Source organism: Pelodiscus sinensis, chromosome 2, assembly GCF_049634645.1.
Source record: "Pelodiscus sinensis isolate JC-2024 chromosome 2, ASM4963464v1, whole genome shotgun sequence".
Taxonomy (NCBI): domain Eukaryota; kingdom Metazoa; phylum Chordata; order Testudines; family Trionychidae; genus Pelodiscus; species Pelodiscus sinensis.
The window spans coordinates 252,737,039-252,755,189 of record NC_134712.1 but is presented as its reverse complement, the minus strand read 5'-3'; the positions used below and the strand labels follow the sequence as shown (position 1 = coordinate 252,755,189).

At 54.1% G+C, this 18,151-nt stretch overlaps 1 protein-coding gene across 3 annotated transcripts in view; it reads left to right on the top strand.

The window, feature by feature from the left end:
• The window catches only part of GUK1 (guanylate kinase 1), a 41,504-nt gene extending 33,970 nt beyond the window's left edge, over window positions 1–7,534 (top strand). For all 3 annotated transcript variants that reach the window (XM_075922955.1, XM_075922954.1, XM_075922953.1), the window contains 4 exons: window positions 1,005–1,143; window positions 2,574–2,658; window positions 4,100–4,185; window positions 6,104–7,534. In XM_075922955.1, the coding sequence (XP_075779070.1) occupies window positions 1,005–1,143; window positions 2,574–2,658; window positions 4,100–4,185; window positions 6,104–6,139 (346 nt within the window). In that variant the 3' untranslated portion in view covers window positions 6,140–7,534. The remainder of the gene's footprint in view (window positions 1–1,004; window positions 1,144–2,573; window positions 2,659–4,099; window positions 4,186–6,103) is intronic.
• The last annotated feature ends 10,617 nt before the right edge of the window (window positions 7,535–18,151 follow it).

Here is an 18,151-nt window from a genome sequence, read left to right as displayed (position 1 = left end):
GGTTCATTCCTTTTGCGGTTAAAAATGTGCGCCTTACGTCCCGTCGGAATGTGTTTAGCTTCCGCTTCCACCCATTGGATCATGTGCAACCTTGGTAGGCCTGCAGGTGTTGGATCCTCTCCAAAGGACTGATGTCTCTGCCCCACTGTAGCGGAGCTGCTCTGTGGCTACCTCGGCGGAAAGCAATGCCGTGTCTGTACACACGCTTACGTGTATCTCGGTTTAGCAGTTGGGCCTCGTCTGATGTGCTTGGCATTTTATAAGACTGTCGGATTCCATGGTCTCAGCTCCCAAAAATATAATTCTTCCGTGTCCACCATAAAACGCCTCCCTCCTTGCCAGACCCTGGTGAACAATCTGTTCCCTCTGCCCTCGCCTTCAGGGCGGAGCTGTGAGACTAACAAGGCCTTTCCGCTTGCTCTGCAAGCCAGCCTATGTGGGCGGTCTTGGAAAAGGGGGTGGAGGAAATCTAGAGTTGGGGGCCAATCCCTGAGCCCGTCCTGTTAACTGCCCCCTCCTACTGAATTCAAGGAGCTGTGATCAGGTCCCTCAGCAGAGAACTGCTGCAGTTTCCTATGAGGGGAGAGGCAGGTATTAATGGGATGTGTACACATCATAACCCCTGGTCCTTACAGAGCCCATCTGTCTTCAGAGCCAAGGCATTATCCCAATTGCACAGCTGGGGAAACTGAGGCAGAGACTTGCCCAAGGTCTCCAAGCAAGCTCGGCCCTAGGAATTGAACCCAGGTGTCCTGAGTCCCTCATATAGTGCCCTATCCACTAGGCCACTCTACCTCCAGTTCTGAAATTTCCATTTCTAGTTCATTCACTCCTCCTTGTGACCATGGGAGAGACATCCTGAGGGGTGCTGGGAGATATCGGCACAAAGGAGAACAGCAGAGGGCAGCCTAGATGGAGAGCGTTCCCTGAGGTTCCCTGCACAGCATCCCTACCCCAACGTGTCCAGTAACTAGCTTCTTCTTTTCTCCCCCCCTCCCCCCCAGTAAAGCTGCAGTCCAGGCCGTGCAGGCACGGAACCAGATCTGCATCCTAGATATCGACTTGCAGGGCGTCAAGAACATTAAGAAAACGGACCTGAACCCAATCTACATCTCTGTCCAAGTTCCCTCCATAGAAGTCTTGGTGAGTGAGCCTCCTTCCTGCCTCCTTACCCTGTCCTTACCAGGCGGGAGCTGCCTTCGTCTCTGCCCAGCAGTCCTACAAGACAATCCAATTAATGGGCGAGTTCAGCGAGGCCATGAGAATTTTCTGCCTCCTGATCCATTTTGCTGTAGAACCTACAACCCAGGTAGCAGGTTTTGATCCAACTTCTGCCTGGCCTCTCTCCGACCTGCTCCCTTTGTCACATACTCCTCCTCTGGGCTCTGTGCACATTCATCCTTTCCTTTCAAAGGTGCCATCTCCCATGCTCCTTCCCTTGCCTCTCCGAGATCCTCCCCATGCTGCAATCTCCCCCGTTGCGTGTTTGCCCTTGTGCTTAGAGCTCTGTTCGTGTTCCTTTGCAAGCTCCGAGGGCATGGCCGGCTTCAGTACGCATGCAGCAAAGCTTGGTGTGTGTTTGTGATGCTCTCTGGGGTTATGAGCCCTTCAGTATCCATTACTACAGCTAAGTCTAGAGAGGCTGGTATCATGGGGTAAGACCATATAGCCTCATACATTGAAGAATTTGTCCCCACCACGTCCCTGAGAGGTTGAGAAGTGGTGTCACCTCAGTGTTAGCGGTGGGGAACCGAGACACATGGAGGGGTGAAAATGACTCACCCAAGGTCACGGAGGGAGTCTGTAGCAGAACTAGAAGCGGAACCCAGATCTGCTGAGTCCCAAGCCGGGCCAGCGACTCTCCCCCAAGAGCCTCCGTCTCCCACTTTGCTCCTTCTGTGGTGTTATCTGGAATCCACGAGGTGAGCGGCATTTCTCCTGAAGGAGCCAGGCCAGGCCGAGAGCTGCAGCTCCAAAGTGGTGTCTGGCAGCTGCCATTTATACCCCTACAGCAATTGGGTTGGTGGCTGCGCTGCAAGCAGCAGTGTAGCCCAGTGGCCTGAGCTCAGGGCTGGAAGCCAGGAGCCCCTGAGATCAAATCCCGTGTTGGGCTGAGGCTGGCACCGTGTGCTCTGGCAAGGCAGTTCGCTGCAGGGAGTTCAGCTTCCTTCCTCCGCATGGTGTGCATGACACTTTATTGACCCAGGCCTGAGCTCACAGCCGGCCTGTGATCTCTTCCTTCTGGCCAGAAGGACGTCACCTGCCTCCAGAACCAGCCATGTGCCCGGGTCAAGGGTGTTTGCAGTAACTCCCTGTGGCACGTAATAGACTCGCCGCCTGTGGGCTGTAACTCTCTGGTCTCATTGTGCTGGTTGGGTTTGGTGTGCAGGCAGTGGGAGGCGTTGATGGCCACAGGAAGTTAGGCTGTGGTGGCTCTTTCTGGCCGTGAACGTGCCGACTGTGACTTGGTGCATGGTTGTGAGGCAGCAGTGCACTCCGGGGAACGGGGCTGACTGTTCTCTTCCGAATGGTGCTTAGAAAGTGCATTGACGCATGTTGTCTTTGTGACCTAGGAGAAGAGGCTGCGTGACAGACAGACGGAGTCTGAGGAGAGCCTACTGAAGCGGCTGAACGCAGCTCGCATCGACATGGAGCTGAGTGAGTGCAGGAGGCTGGCAGACGTGTAACCCACAGGCAGCTTGGGGGCAGAGGGGAGGGAGAGCGTGTCGGAGTGTGTGGCACCCGGTCGAACTCCCTATCTCGGGTGTACAGATGATCCAGCTAGGCGAACTGACCACGACGCTTTGGCGCCTGGGAGCGAACTGGAGGGGAAGAGGGGGCTTTGCTGCCCTGAACTGATGAGGCGGAGCCGGGCGGTGTCACCACTAAAACTAGTGTGGCAATCACCGCTGAAAAGACCTCCCGGGCACGGAGCGTGTTTCTGAGGAGAACACCTCAGCTTCTGTTGTTCGTGGGGCACTAACAGTCAAAATCTTCTCCTCTGACTCCCTTCCCTCACCCCCTGGCACAGCACACCCCCTGGTGGATCCTTTGCCCCCTTGCAAGGGGGTAGAACCTTCTGGTCCCTTCCCACCTCCCCTCACGCCTTCTGTCCGTTTCTTCCCATCTCCTGTGACCCCCTCCCTGCCCCCAGTTGTAGGCACGAGGGGAGGGGACGGGTCAGTCTCAAAGATGCTCAGAGATACTAGGACCCATGCTGTGCTGTTCCCCATTAAACCGTTCTTCGTGCTTCAGGGTGTGCGAGGCCTGGCTTGGTGGGGTTTTCACAGTACGAGCCGCTCCGTAACAATACCTCGCAGCTATTAAACCCCCGCCGAGGTGGCTGGGGGGCGCAGGGAGAGCACAGTGTTCCCTCGTAGCGTTCTCATTCATTATGCCGGAAAGGTCTTTTCACTTGGTAACCCTTCCCTTATTTCTGCCTTAGGTCATTTTGCGGCCCCCTCCTCAGGGTAGTGTCTGAGTGCCTCACACTCTTTAATGTCTAGACCCTCCCAACACCCTGTGAGGCGGGGAAGAGATGCCTTCCCCTGTGACAGATGGGAGAACTCAGGCCTAGAGAGGTGAATGGCTTGCACAAGTGGACAGCGGGGTTTGTGTGTGTGCGTGTGTTCTGTTGTACAGCACCTAGCACGATGGGGTCCCAGTGCATGGCTAGGGCTCCTAGATCAATACGTTCACTCAGGCAGCACTGTCCTTAGAAGTGGGTGGGGTCTGGGACTACTCCCACCCCCACTCCTGCTCCGCCCCTTCCCCCAAGCCTCCAGCCTTTTCCTGCCCTTTCCCCGAAGCCTTGGCCTCGCCTTTTTCTGGCTTCTGCCCCCTCCCCTGAGCGATGTCGGGAGCTGGTGAAGTGGGCTAGGGCCGGGTCATTCGCTATTGCCAGCACCTTGCCCCCTGCTTGCCCTCCAGGCTCCCCTGGACGCGTGAGGGGGGGTCCCTCCCCCCGAATCACAGGCCTTGGGACGGTTGCCCCAGTCCCATCCTATGAGTCTGTGGCAGAACCGGGATTTGAATCCAGTTCTCCCATGTCCTAGGCTAGTGGTCTTTTCTGAGTCTAATTCCTGCTCCAATTCACTAGGTAACGAGCCTGGCCTTTTCGACCTGATCATCATCAATAATGATCTAGAAAAAGCCTATTCTGAACTGAAGGAGATTCTTGCAGAGGTAAGTCATTCCGGACTCTGCTGCCTTCGGTAGAATCCCAGGGCGGGCAGAGACTTCGGGAACCATCGAGTCCATCCCCCTCCCCAGAGCAGGACCAACCCCAACTCAATCATCCCAGCCAGGGCTTTGGCAAGATGGGACTTCAAAACCTCTAGGGGTGGAAATTCCACCTCCTTAGGGAACCCATCCCAGTGCTTCCCCACCCTCCTAGGGAAATAGTTTTTCCTAATATCCAACGTAGAGCTCCCCCACTGCAACTTGAGCCCATTGCTCCTCATTCTGCCATCTGCCCCCACTGAGAACAGCCTCTCTCCAGCCTCTTTGGAACCTCCCTTCAGGGAGTTGACGGCTGCTCTCAAATCCCCCCTAACTCTTCCCTTCCACAGACTAAACAAGCCCAAATCCCTGAAAGCCTTTGCAAATGGCGAGTCACTTGTTAGAGTATCCGAAGGAAATGCTCGACAAACATTGCGTTTCCCACGGCCCTCATTCAGTACGACAGCTAAGCGCACAAACTCTTTATGTCTGAGTAGTCCCATTGGCCTCCATGGGATACCACTCCCATGCATGTGCTCAAGTACCTGGCTGACCCCTGGCCTTAAGGAGGCACTTCTGGTATGCAGGGGTATTTTCCTGGCCAGGGGCCATTATTTGCAGAAGTTTTATCCAGAGCAGAGACCGTGTCTTTTGTCAGTTGGGACTGGGCCAAGCACACTGATATTGGCCGGAGTATAATCAGTAAATGCAGTGGCCTATAGACCCCCAAAGCTGTTGACCTCCCGATCTTTCTGGGCTGCTGCTGTCCAAGCTGTTCTAGCTGATGGCTGAACATGAGCAGACCTTGAAGCTTGGCATGTAGGCTGGGCAGCAGGGCCTCTGCCAAAGGCATAAGGTCCCTGGTGGGTACCTAGCTCAACCCAAGCTCCCAAAGCGCTGTTGTGGTTAAGGGGGCTGATGGGATCCATGGATATATGAGCGGGGCCGTGGGATTCCCTCTGTCTGGCGTGAGTGAGGCTGCTGCCGGAGTTCTGTATCCGGTCCGCTGCCCACATTGCACCCACGGTGCTGAAGAATTTGAAAAAGTTCAGAATAGACCGAAAAGAATGATGCAGAGTCCAAAAGATCTGCCACGCAGTGAGAGCTTTGAGACTGTCAGTCTCCTGACTTTACCAGGGAGGCGATTGGATTGTGGCTTGTAAATACCTACACGGGAGAAGGTGTCAGAGAGCCCCTGACTTTTTAACCTAGCAGACAAGGGCGGAATGAGATTTTGTGGCTGGAAGCGGAAGCTTGACAAATTGGGAGAGGAGGCAAAGCACACATTTTTAACCCCAAGGGCAGGACCCCTTGGAACAACTGGCCAGCGACTGTGTGGGATGATGCCAAGTCGCTCTAAATCAAAGCTGGGTGTTTTTCTGAAAGGCATAGTCCCTCTCCACCGTCAAATGAGGGCTCGATGCAGAGTTACTTGGTGAAACATTATGGCCTGTTCCATGCCAGAGGTCAGGCTAGAGCAGTGTTTCTCAGCCTTTTATTTAAAAAAAAAAAAGTACCCCTTTAAAAAAAAAATTATAAGTCCCCCCCCAGTGCCTAAGGTTTTCAGACATGCAACATTTTTTTTTCTACCATTGCAACACATTTGTTTAAACAACTTAATGGTAGCCAGGTGGATGATGAAATTTTTGGATGTAAAAGTACAAAAATATTAAAACATTGTAAAACTTAAAAGAAAAATTCCGTTTTCTCCAAATTTCAGTTGTTGACGTACCTCCCAGACATCAGTCAAGTACCCTTAAGGGTACTCATACGATTGGTTGGGAAACACTGGACTAAAGGATCATCATGACCTACAGTCTGGGTAATAGGTTTATTTGCAGAGAGCAACATGCCGTCAATTGTTTTCTTCGTCTGCTTGCAGGAAATCCAGAAGATCCAAGAATCCAAGAAGTCCTGAGTTCATTCTGCTTGGCATGTACGGCGTTCTGTCCTGAGAAAGACATTCCCTTTAGTCGGCTCCCTCCCGAATGACTGGAGCCATTTATAGTAAAAACAAAACAAAAGCAAACCCAGGCCTGTATTTCTAGTAGCCAGGGCTTCTGCCCCTGGCCAGATCCCCTCTGCAGGCAGACGGTCTGCAAGTTCACTGCACTGCACGCTCCCATCAGAGCAGAGTTGTTCCGAATGCTCTGTCAGTGTTGCCTGGGTCCATGCCGATACAGTCAGTGTGAAGCTGCATGCAGTGATCTCTTCCGCCGCATGCTCCCTTCCAACCCGTACGCTGCCTGTGTCACAGGCCTCCTGCAGACGGAAGTTGCTCCGCAGGCCTGACCCACGCTGCTTCCTGCAGACCGAGGGGTTCGAGTGTGTGACGGCGCCAGCTGGCCGGAAGTGACCGACCGAGAGGAGAGATGCCACTGAGAAGGGGCTGAGGACAAACCCAGAGCCAGGGTGGGGTAGAGAGAGGCTGGTGCTCCCCTCTCATGAAGGCTCCACTCGGTGTCGAGAGCTCCTGCTCTTCTCTCCCTTTTGTCCTCCCACTAGGCCAGCTGATCCAGCCACCCACCGGTCCGTTTGGCATTTGACATTCTCAGCAAGCCCCTCCACTCTATCGCCTTGCTGGTGATGGCTCCTTTCAGGAGTGCTTGGGCTGCGCCAAAGCTCGGTCCTGGTGCCCTGCCCTAGTCACATCAACTGTTGAAAAAATTGGAGACCAACATCAGAACAGTCAGACCAAAGGCCCATCTAGCCCAGTGTCCTGTCTGCCCACAGCGGCCAATGCCAGGAGCCCCAGGGGGAGGGAACACAACAGGGAATCCTCACGTGATCCTTCCCCTGGCACCCACCTCCAGACAAACAGAGGCTGGGGACACCATTCCTACCCGTCCTGGCTAACAGCCATTGATGGACCTAACCTCTATGAATCTATCCAGCCCCACTTCTACTAAGAGATAAGAACATTAGAATGGCCATACTGGGTCAGACCATAGGTCCATCTAACCCAGTGGCCAGCACCAGGTGCCCCAGAGAGGGTGGACCGAAGACAATGATCAAGTGATTTGTCTCCTGCCATCCCTCTCCAGCTTCTGACAAACAGAGGCCAGGGACACCATTCCTACCCCCCAGCTATTAGCCTTTTATGGACCTCACCTCCATGAAATTATCTAGTTTCTCTTTAAACTCTGTTATAGTCCTAGCCTTCACAGCCTCCTCTGGCGAGGAGTTCCACAGGTTGACTGTGCGCTGTGTGAAGAAGAATTTTCTTTTATTAATTTTAAACCTGCTCCCCATTAATTTCATTTGGTGTCCTCTAGTTCTTCTATTATGGGAACTAATAAATAACTTTTCTTTATTCACCCTCTCCACACCACTCATGATTTTATAGACCTGGTCTCAGTCTCCTCTTTTCTAAACTGAAAAGTCCCAGTCGCTTTAGCCTCTCTTCATATGGGACCCGTTCCAAACTCCTAATCATTTTAGTTGCCCTTTTCTGAACCCTTTCCAAGGCCAAAATATCTTTTTTGAGGTGAGGAGACCACATCTGTAGACAGTATTCAAGATGTGAGCGTACCATAGCTTTATATAGGGGCAGTAAGATATTATTTGTCTTCTTTTCTATCCCTTTCTTAATATTTCCTAACATCCTATTTGCATTTTTGACTGCCACAGCACACAATGTGTAGAAGTTTTCAGAGAACTGTCCACGATAACTCCAAGATCTTTCCTGATTTGTCGTAGCCAAATTAGCCCCCATCATACTGTACGTATAGTGTAGATAACATCCCTTCCTGACTCCTGCAAGCCAGCTTGAAGCAACAGCTCAGCACCTTTCCCTTGCCCGCCCCAAAAGACTGCTGGGAGTGGTCCTGCGTTACCCTACAGGAATACAAAGGTGGGGAGATCTGTTTGTTCCTACCTTCCCCTCTCTGGGGAATTGCTTTGCAGGCTGGGCCAGACCTTGTGTTCTTGGAAGAAATGCCCAAATGCCCCCTTGCAGGCTCAGAACCACTGCTGAACCCTCTCTGCCTGCTGCCGGCCTGGTCTCACTGAAGCCTTTGGGTATGTCTACACCACAAAGTTAATTCGAACTAATGGACGTTAGTTCGAATTAACTTTGATAGGCGCTACACTAGCGCTCCGCTAGTTCGAACTTAATTCGAACTAGCGGAGCGCTTAGTTCGAACTAGGTAAACCTCATTCTACGAGGACTAAGCCTAGTTCGAACTTACTAGTTCGAATTAAGGAGTGTGTAGCCCCTTAATTCGAACTAGTGGGAGGCTAGCCCTCCCCAGCTTTCCCTGGTGGTCACTCTGGCCAACACCAGGGAAACTCTATTGCCCCCCTCCCGGTCCCGGACCCCTTAAAGGGGCACGGGCTGGCTACGGTGCCCGTGCCAGGTGCAAGCCTCCCAGCACCCAGCCAGCAGACCCTGCACCTGGCACGGCTCGAGCCAACCACCCGATGCCCCCCAGCCCTCCCCCTCTTCCTGGGAGCACGCTGGCAGCGACCGGGACCGCAAGAGGCGGGCACCTGCCTGGTCTAGTGCGGACATCGTGGTCCTCGTCCACGACCTCCGCACTAGGCACAGAAAAGTGGCCGTCTAGGGCAGGAGAGCTGCCAGCCTGGCCACCCAGGAGCAGGTTTGCATGAAAATCAAGGTGGTCCACTGAGACCCCCGACCCTGAGCCCTGAGCTTACAATGGCCGTCCTGGGTCAGACCAAAGGTCCATCTAGCCCAGTAGCCTGTCTGCCGACAGCGGCCAACCCTAGGGACCCTGGAGGGGATGGACCGAAGACAGTGACCAAGCCATTTGTCTCGTGCCATCCCTCTCCAGCCTTCCACAAACTTTGGGCAGGGACACCACTCCTACCCCCTGGCTAATACCACTCCATGGACCCAACCTCCATGAATTGATCTCACTTCTCTTTAAACTCTGTTCTATTTCTAGCCTTCACAGCCTCCTGCAGCAAGGAGTTCCACAGGTTGACTCTGCTTCGTGAAGAACAACTTTCTGTTACTAGTTTGACGCCTGCTACCCATTCCTTTCCTTTGGTGTCCTCTAGTCCTTCTATTATGGGAACTAATGAAGAACTTTTCTTGATGCACCCTCTCCACCCCACTCATGCTTTTATAGACCTCTATCCTATCCCCCCTCAGTCTCCTCTTTTCTAAGCTGAAATGTCCCAGTCTCTTTAGCCTCTCTTCATATGGGACCTCTTCCAAACCTCTGATCATTTTAGTTGCCCTCCCCTCTCCCACCCTCTCTCTTCCCCTCTCCCACCTCCTTTTCCCAGTCTCCCCCAGTTTTGTTCTATAAATAGAGATTCTATTTTTGACCACACGTTTTCTTTATTTTGTACATCAGGAAGGGGGGCTAGGGAAGGGTAAGTGGAAGGAGGTGAGGGAGGAATGGGGTACGAGCCCCTGATGGGGAGGACTGGGCTGGCTCTGCGAGCTTCTGGGGGTGGAAGCTCTCCTGCAGCCCCCCAATTGCCCCCTCTCCCCAGATGGCAGCCTGCGGCAAGTGCAGCCGGCCTGATGGCCGAGTGCTGTGATGTGCTCAGTGTGGGCACTCAGGGCACTCCAAGCCAGGACTGCTTTGCAAGCGGGGCACCCTTGAGAACTGTCTGGGGTGGGGGTCGGGTCCCTTTAAGCACAGCCCTCGGCTAGCCTGAGGCAGCAGCTCCACGCTCTAAGTCCTCATCTGATTCCCTGCCGGCACTGCTTCTGGCCATCCTTAAGCCCGGTTCAGGGTCCACTTAATGTGGACATGCTAGTTCGAATTAGCAAAACGCTAATTCGAACTAATTTTTTAGTCTGGATCCGTTAGTTCGAATTAGCTTAGTTCGAATTAACTAATTAGTTAAGTTACTTCGAATTAGCGCTGTAGTGTAGACGTACCCTCAGAAACCTCGGGGTGTCTCTTCCGATTGGACATCCTGGAACCAGTTTCATTCGGAAAGATCCAAATCCTTTTAATGAGTTTCTAAAGGAAGAGTCGTGGCTCCACCTTCACTGCCTCAGACTTTCACCCTTCCTAGCCACCGCCCATACCACATGTTGAATCCTTCAGCTGCCATGTTCTTTTAATCTTCGTTCCACTGCAACCCACTCAGGGTTTTTCTTCACTCAGTGCACAGTCAACCTGTGGAACTCCTTGCTGGAGGATGCGGTAAAGGCTAGAACTTTAATAGGGTTCAAAAAAGAGCTAGATAGAGTCATGGAGGTTAGGTCCATCAATGGCTATTGGCCAGGAGGGATAGGAGTGGTGTCCCTAGCCTCTGTTTCTCTGGAAGTGAGTGACGGGAAAATATGCAAATGAAGCATGCAAACATGCTAATCAGCGCTTCATTTGCATTTCCTTGTTCCTTATTTGCATTTCCTCTTTTGGAAGAGGAAAGCAGCCTAATTGGCTGGTGCCATTCCTTGGTAGACGGAGGGCTACTTGTTAACTAAGAGTGAGCGCCCAAGCAGGTGACAACATTCCCCTGCAGGTTTCTGTGTGTGACCGTTTCTAGGACTAGAGTCATTCACACAATGCGTGTCCCTGGCCCAGTGATGGCTTAACAAGAGAGCGTGAGCAAGCCCCCATCAGGCTGCCCCAGACCCCTGAGCGGTGAGAGACCTGTGTTCAAATTCTCTCTCTCCCTCGCTTGAAGGGAATTGAACCTCTCTCTCGTCTCCCGGGGAGTGCTCTAACCACTAGGTAAAAGTGGCTGCCACTGCCTTTTCCAGCTGCCACATCTTGAATGGGACCATCCTCTAGGGCAAGGAACCTACGGCCCAGCCCCCGGTTTGCCTGGATTTGGCCCACTGAAGCTTGGGGCTCCTGCCAAACATTGGGGACCCCTCGCTGGGGCTCCAGACTCCCTGCCATTTTGTGGGCTGGAGCACACAAAATCTACGATGGTCTGGGCATCTGGGAAGCGTCTTTCTCCTCGGTGGGGGGCCGATTCAGTGAGAGTCGTTTGGTTTGTTTGGCGGGTTGGTTGGTTGGTTTTTGCTTCTCACACGAGTGCAGCCCTAGAGTGATTTTTCTGTGGGTCAGCAGCCCCTGTCCCAAAAAAGGTTCCCCAGCTCTGCTCTAGGGGGGGTATCTCTGAGCAGGCCTATCCTGGTGGAACCCCCCCAGGCACCTCGCCTTGACTTGTGCATTACCCCCGGAGCTTAGCTGGGAGACAGGCATCCAGGTACCCAGTGTTGAGGCAGCCGTGTGCAAGCCCTGGGGCAAAAATGAAGGCGCGGAGCCAGCTTTTGCTTTGGAAATGCAGGTGCCGAGTGAGTTGAGTTGCCGCCAGTGTCCAAAGGGAGCTTGGGGGATCTCAGTGGAGCCAATGCGGAGACTTAGAAATCTAAATTCAAAAGCCTTCGGCACCTGACTTTGGGATCTAGATGCCTAAGAACTGTAGCTCTGGGCCCAGACGTTTCCAGGGATTTAGGCTCCCACTGGGAGCGAGGTGCCTGGAGACCTGTCAAGGACAGCTCAGCTGTGTTCTCTGCTGCAGTTCAACTTTGCAAAGCATTAGCTGCTGCCCAGAGAGTGGAGAGCTAGAGGAGATCTTTGGCCCTAAGCACAAATCTGTGGGCACCATTTCTCCTGGACACAGAGAACTGGCACAATGATCTGGTATCCCTCGGGATCTTTCTTTGTCCCCACTAGGATCCTGTGGTCCTTTCCAGCTCCAAATGCGCCACGTTGCACCTGCCTGTTAGCAAGCCCAGCTGTTCCCCTGGGACCCTTGAATTCGGGCATGCAGTGCAGCTGGTGTTACATAGCAGCATTATTTCCCTCTCTGGGTTAGATAGGTGGCAGGCAGCGATTGCATCGCTCAGCACTGCCATGCAAGGCAGCAGCTGTTTAGCCCTTCGGAGAGACACGCCAGAGCAGCTCAGGGCCTGCAAAGGAGAGGACAAATGAAAGAACAAGGGGAATTGTGTCACGTTCTGCCCCAGCAGCCCACATGCAATGCCCTGGAGCTGGTTCAATGCCCCCAGTGGAATAAGCTGGTAGTCAGGCTGCGTATGGTTCTATCTCTTGACAGCGGGGAGAGGGGTGTAAAACGACGAACGCTAATGAGAAGCGACATGCTCGGTGCTGGGATTGCGATGCGTGAAGAAACCCAGCGTAGATGGCTCTTGCGTCTCTGGGCGGTGGGCTGTATTTTGTTACAGGAGACACACAACGTGGGCACTGGAGACAAGAGACCTTCGTGTAACAGCCAGGGGTATTTGCACGCCTCTGTTGTGATCCTCAAATTAAAGCCTCGTGTGTGTGTCTGACCACTGGAGCCTCTGGTGGCCACTGGAGGGGTCTGGATGCAAGGCAACCGAACAAGAGAAATTAAAACCGCGTGCCAAAGAGCATGGTCTATGTCTTTAGCATGCTGAAGAAGTTTTGGACAAATTGGCTGCTCAGAGCAAGGGTGTCAAACATCTTGTTTGTGGGTTGGATCTGGTTTGTTTTCACGGATTTGTAGGGTCTGGGGAAAGTATTCGGCATCTTTAGAACCTCCACTTTCATTTTAAAAAGAAACTCAGCTTCCAGGTGTCAATTGCTTCCGCGTCTTTCTGAGTCTGCTGTTGTGGGGCCGTTCATCTCAACGGGGTGTTAACTCTGGCACATCTAATCCCAGCCTAGTTAACTGTTTCACCACAGATTGTTGGAGCGGAAATATGCAAACACGTGTTTCGTGCTGAGGCCTCCTTGTAGATCCGGGATTCTGCTGGGCTGGAAATAGCTCGGTTTCGTAGTAGCCTTGTGCTACAGAAGTGAAGCGGGATAGAGGCGGAGGGGAAAGAAACAGCGCTTGTGCAGCATGTGAGAATGCCACATACTAACGCTGCAATGTTACCAGTGGCCATTTGCCTTGGCAGGGCCTAATTCTAACTTAGTAAGGGCCTTGGGGTTGGCTCTGAAGGGCCTGATCCTCCACCATTGATGTCTCTGAAGTGTACATGGCCAGAGGCAGATACTTGGGTGCCTAGGAGATGTCTCCCCTGACAAATTAGGCACCGTGTGAGTTTAGACACCTAGGCTATGTCTATACTTGCAGCTTCTCGTGCAAGAAATATGCAAATGAGACTAAGTGGAATATCACAGGGCGCCCCCTGCAGATCCGATTGCAGAATTGGGCCCTGAGTCAATTAAAGGGGCCTTAATTCAGTCCCGGCAGAGTCCTGCCCCGCCCTTACAGTGATAAGCACTTTCTTCGTGGCCAGTGGGGTAGGGATAATTGGCAGGCAGTGGCGTCCTATGGCCGTAACTGAGCGGCATGATGCCGTCACCCCAGACTCAGGACTTGACTGCATGGTCTCAGAAGGTGAGCCTGCCCTTTAAGATGCTCAGTGGTGACGGTGCCAGGTTTGGCTAACCCGCGCTCCCCCTCTTCCCCCCCCGCTGGGGGTGAATCAGCTGTGCAGAAGTTGCGCCCGTGGAGGACAGGGCAGATCTGAGTGGGTGTGTGGCTGCAGGAGCACAGGCGGGGGGCATTGCTCCTGGTCCCAAAGAAAGGGGGCATTGCAGCAAGCTGGGGTGGGGGGAGCTCTTGGAGAAGGGGAGGAGTCCTAGGAGCAGGGAGCCGGCCGGTAGCACAGGAGGATGTGCTGGCAGAGAGAGTCAGCGGCCACTTTCCCCCGAGTTAGGCTACTTTGTGGCACAGTGTGTCCTCTTGAGGGTGTGTGGGGCTAGGATCTCTTAGGAGGAGGCTGTGGGCGTCCCCCTGTACTTCCCCCTGGGGTGGGGAACTAGTGACTCCTGGTATGAAGAGGAGGCGGAAGGGCGTTGGGGTGGAAGAAAGGTGTCCCCTTTTGGATTACCTCCGACGGGGAGAGGGGAGACTTCTGGGTCTGGGCCCAGTTACCTCCACAGCCAAAGGGGGAAGAGACAAGTCACCTGAATAGACTGTAGAGGGTGGGGGAACCTCAGGCCTGGGGGCTGGATGGGGCCCTCAGTTTTCCTGGGTCCAGCCCCTGAGGCTCACCGAGCACTGGGGAGCCGGGGGTGGTGCTCCAGCCCCCTCTGCCACTGCCCTACCACAGGGGCTGGAGTGCACAAAGTCCCCCCCAGGCTCTGGTGCATGAGGGGAATGTGGGGAGCGTCTTTGTCCTCAGTCAGGGGCCACGTCAGTGGGGGGGGGGTCCACTTCTCACTTTGGGCATCTCCCGATTGATTTTTTTTTTCCTGTGGGTCAGCGGCCTGGGCCCAGACGAGGTTCCCTGCCCCCCGCTGCAGAGGGGGAGGGAGCAGTTCCTGCCCCTGAAGTGGATTCCAGGCAGAAGTGACACACAAGAGCGGCCAGACTGGGCCAGACCAAAGGTCCATCCAGCCCAGTCCTGTCTGCCCACGGTGGCCGTGCCAGGTGCCCCAGAGGGGCAGCCAGCAAAGAGGGCGGGCAGGGGGCAGATATTTATACAGTAAAGTGCACCAAGGGGCTGAGACGTCCTCGGGCATTTGCAGAGCCCTTCTGGGCTGGTAAAGCCCCCTCCCCGGCTCCCCCAGGGCTGGGCGCTGCTGTGAGAAGCCAGCAGGGGTGTGGGTGGGAGAAGTGTCAGAAATTCAAAAAGGAACCATTCCCCAGGCTGGAAGAGGGAGTGAGAGTAGCCGCTGGGGAAGGACCTTTCAGTCCAGGCCATTTTTCTTTTCTCGCAGTCGCTGTGAGGTTCAAGCCCCACGTCAAGGCTCAGCTAAGCCGTGACCCAGCACTAAAGCAGCAGGCTTGGGGGGCTGAGCTGGCTGCAAAATTAAACAAACTCGGGGGGGTGGGAATGTGCTTAAACCAGTAAAAATCCTCCGTAGCCAATTCCTGCCCGTGTGCGCCGCTGCTTTCGCCTGTGGGTTTTGTACCTGTCTGTGGCTCTGCGCGTGGGAATGAAAAACACCCAGCGCGCTGCGAGTTTCACTCCGTTCCTATTCGGTCTGACCTCACAGGCGCCACTAGATGCTCCAAACTCCTGGAAGATCACGGACAGGTATATTTATCCTGCCAGGTTCCCTGCAGCTCAGAGCTCGGGTCAGCTGGTTCAGGCCGTGCTGGGGCCGAGTTCTCTGCAAGAGACGCTCGCGACCTTGTCTGGGAGCTACTGCAACACTGGGAGTGGCTGTGGCCCAAAAAGCGAGTCCAGCCAGTCAGATGGAACCAGCATGTGAATCTGAGAAGTGGCTTGGAAGACCCCGAGGGAGGCAGGCGGGTGTCAGACAAAAGGACTGGAATTGCTGGGCTGTTTCTGAGGATCTGCTTTGGGACAGACTGGAATGGACGAGGTGGTGGACTGAAAAATGGGACTCAAGCTAGAAGAGGGGTGGAAAAGACAGCCTCCCTGGGCTGGATCCGGCCCATGGCTGCCCTGCCGCTCCCCAGCCCAATGAGGACCTGGAGATGGGGGAGCATGCAAAGTCTCCTCTCCTTGCCAGGGGTGCGTGGCATCAGAGGGAACCACTGGCTGTTTTAAAACAGCTGGCGATTTTCTCTAGGCCCCAGGGGTGGAGGGCAAAGGCTTCACACACTCCCCCACCTCCAAGCCAATCAGGGTCTGTGGACGGGGGGGTGGGAGGGGAGCATGAGAAGTCTCCTGGCCCCGCCCCTTCTGCCTGAAGCCCCGCCCCTTCTGGGGCAGCCCAGGTTCACTTCAAAGATTTATGAAGTGGCCCCCTTTTAAAAATGATCGCCCACCCCTGCGCTATAAAAATTAGAATTGAAGTCTGTCTGGAGTTGAACAAATCTGTTGAGGAGAATGATCAATACTCATTCTTCTTTTACAGGGTCTGTTTCTATACCAACAGCTTTGTTCTCAAGATTCAGGTTGTACATTAATATTTGAGGGGTGTTAGGGGGGTGGCCTAGATGGGAGGCAGTGCAGCCTAGTGGACAGTGTGCTGACTTCAAAGACCTGGCTTCTTTCCCCAGACCTGCTGGGGGACCTCAGCGGCAAGTCATCTTCACCACTCTGGGCCTCAGTTTTCCCTTCTCTAAAATGGGGCATGGTGATCCTGACCTTTGTAAAGCACTTTGAGATGGATTGACAGAGAGCGAGCGCCATCGGTGCTGTTGTTATAGAGCTGCTCTCTAGCGTCATTACTTCTCCTAGGGCGGGCAGAGACCTCAGGAGTCATTGAGTCCAGCCCCCTGCCCAAAGCAAGGCCAATCCCAACTAAACCATCCCAGCCAGGGCTTTGTCGAGCCAGGACTTAAACACCTGGAGGGATGGAGGTTCCACCGCCCCCTTGCCCCCCCAGGGAACCCATCCCAGGGCTTCCCCGCCCTCCTGGGGAAATAGATTTTCCTGCTAGCCAACCTAGACCTCCCCCACTGCAACTTGAGCCCATTGCTCCTTGTTCTGCCACCTGCCCCCACTGAGAACAGCCTCTCTCCATCCTCTTTGGACCCCCTTCAGGGAGTTGCAGGCTGCTCTCAAACCCCCCCTCACTCTTCTCTTCTGCAGACTAAACAAGCCCAAATCCCTCAGTCTCTCCTGATAGGTCATGCGCTCCAGCCCCCTCATCATTTTGGTTGCCCTTCACTGGACCCTCTCCAATGTGTCCACATCCTTTCTGTAGTGGGGGGCCCAGAACTAGACACAATACTCCAGATGTGGCCTCCCCAGTGCCAAAGGGGACCCAGTGCTCCTTACAGCGCCTTTCCCTCCTCTTTCTGTTCTGCCTTCCCATCATTTCAAGCCAATTCCATTCGGTCTGGGTATCTGAACACAATCAGGGAGGCTTCCTGGTGAGTTTCTCCCCTGGGCGGTGCGGGTGCCATGTTGAACTAAAAGTCTGCCTCTTCAGCGACGTCTGAGGAATGCAGGAGAGAGGGTGACTTGTGCTCCTGCCTTCCCAGCGGCCCGGTGCTGTCCCGTTCAGGCTGAGCGCGGCATCCATTGAAAGGAGACGTGTGTTTACTTCTCACAGATGTATCAGACCCGCGGGCGCTTTGCCTTGGAAAGAGGATTGACTGCCCCTCAGAAAAGGAATCTTCCCTTTCTGCTAGGCCAGGGGTGGGCAATACGTTTTGAAGGGGGGGCATTTTCATAAGTAGTTGCAGGCTGCACTGGAAGGGGCGGGGCTTTAGTGCATGGGGCAGGGCCTTAGTGGATGGGGCGGGGCCAGAGACTTCTGTGCTCCCCCCTCCCACAGACCCTGATTGGCCTGGGGGTGGGGGAGCGTGTGAAGTCTTTGCACCCTGCCCTGCCAGAGGCACATGGCGCCTAGCGTGAACTGCCATCGGTTTCGAAGAGCTGGTGGTTCCCTCTGGTGCCATACACCCATTGGTGGGGGGAGGAGACTTTGTGCGCTCCCCTATCCCCAGGTCTCGATTGGCTTGAAGGTGGGGGACGGCCGGGCAGCCGCGGGCTGGACCAATCAGCTTCGTGGGCTGGGTCCGGCCCATGGATGCTGTCTTGCCCACCCCGTGTTAGGCGGTATTCATAACTCACCCGAACAGGGATCTGTTGAGAGTGGGAAACAGACTGAATTGAGTTTTGCTCACACTGTTAGAAACTGGATTCTCAGTTAGCCACCAAAAGCTTTGATATATACTGCGTATGCACCAGGAAACTGCCCACCAAGACATAAATGCCAGGATAGTCTCTAGGATATGTCTACACTGCAGGCTTCTTGCGCAAGAACTGTTTTGCACAAGAGTTCTTGTGCAAAAAGTCTTTCACAAGAGCGCGTCCACACTGCCATGTGTTTTTGCACAAGAGATGTGCTTTTGCGCAAGAGCGTCCATGGCCGTGTGGATGCTATCTTGCACAAGAAAGCTCTGATGCCCATTTTAGCCATAGAGGTTTCTTGCACAAGAAATTCATGTTGCCTGGCTACACTGTCGCCTTGTGGAAGAGCTCAGGCGCAAGAGGCCTTATTGCTCGTGGGGAGAGGGATAACTCTTCCGGAAGAAGCCCTGTTTTACAACGCTGTACTGTACATTTACATGTGCAAGAATTCGCATGCAGTGTAGACACCTGGCAAGTTTC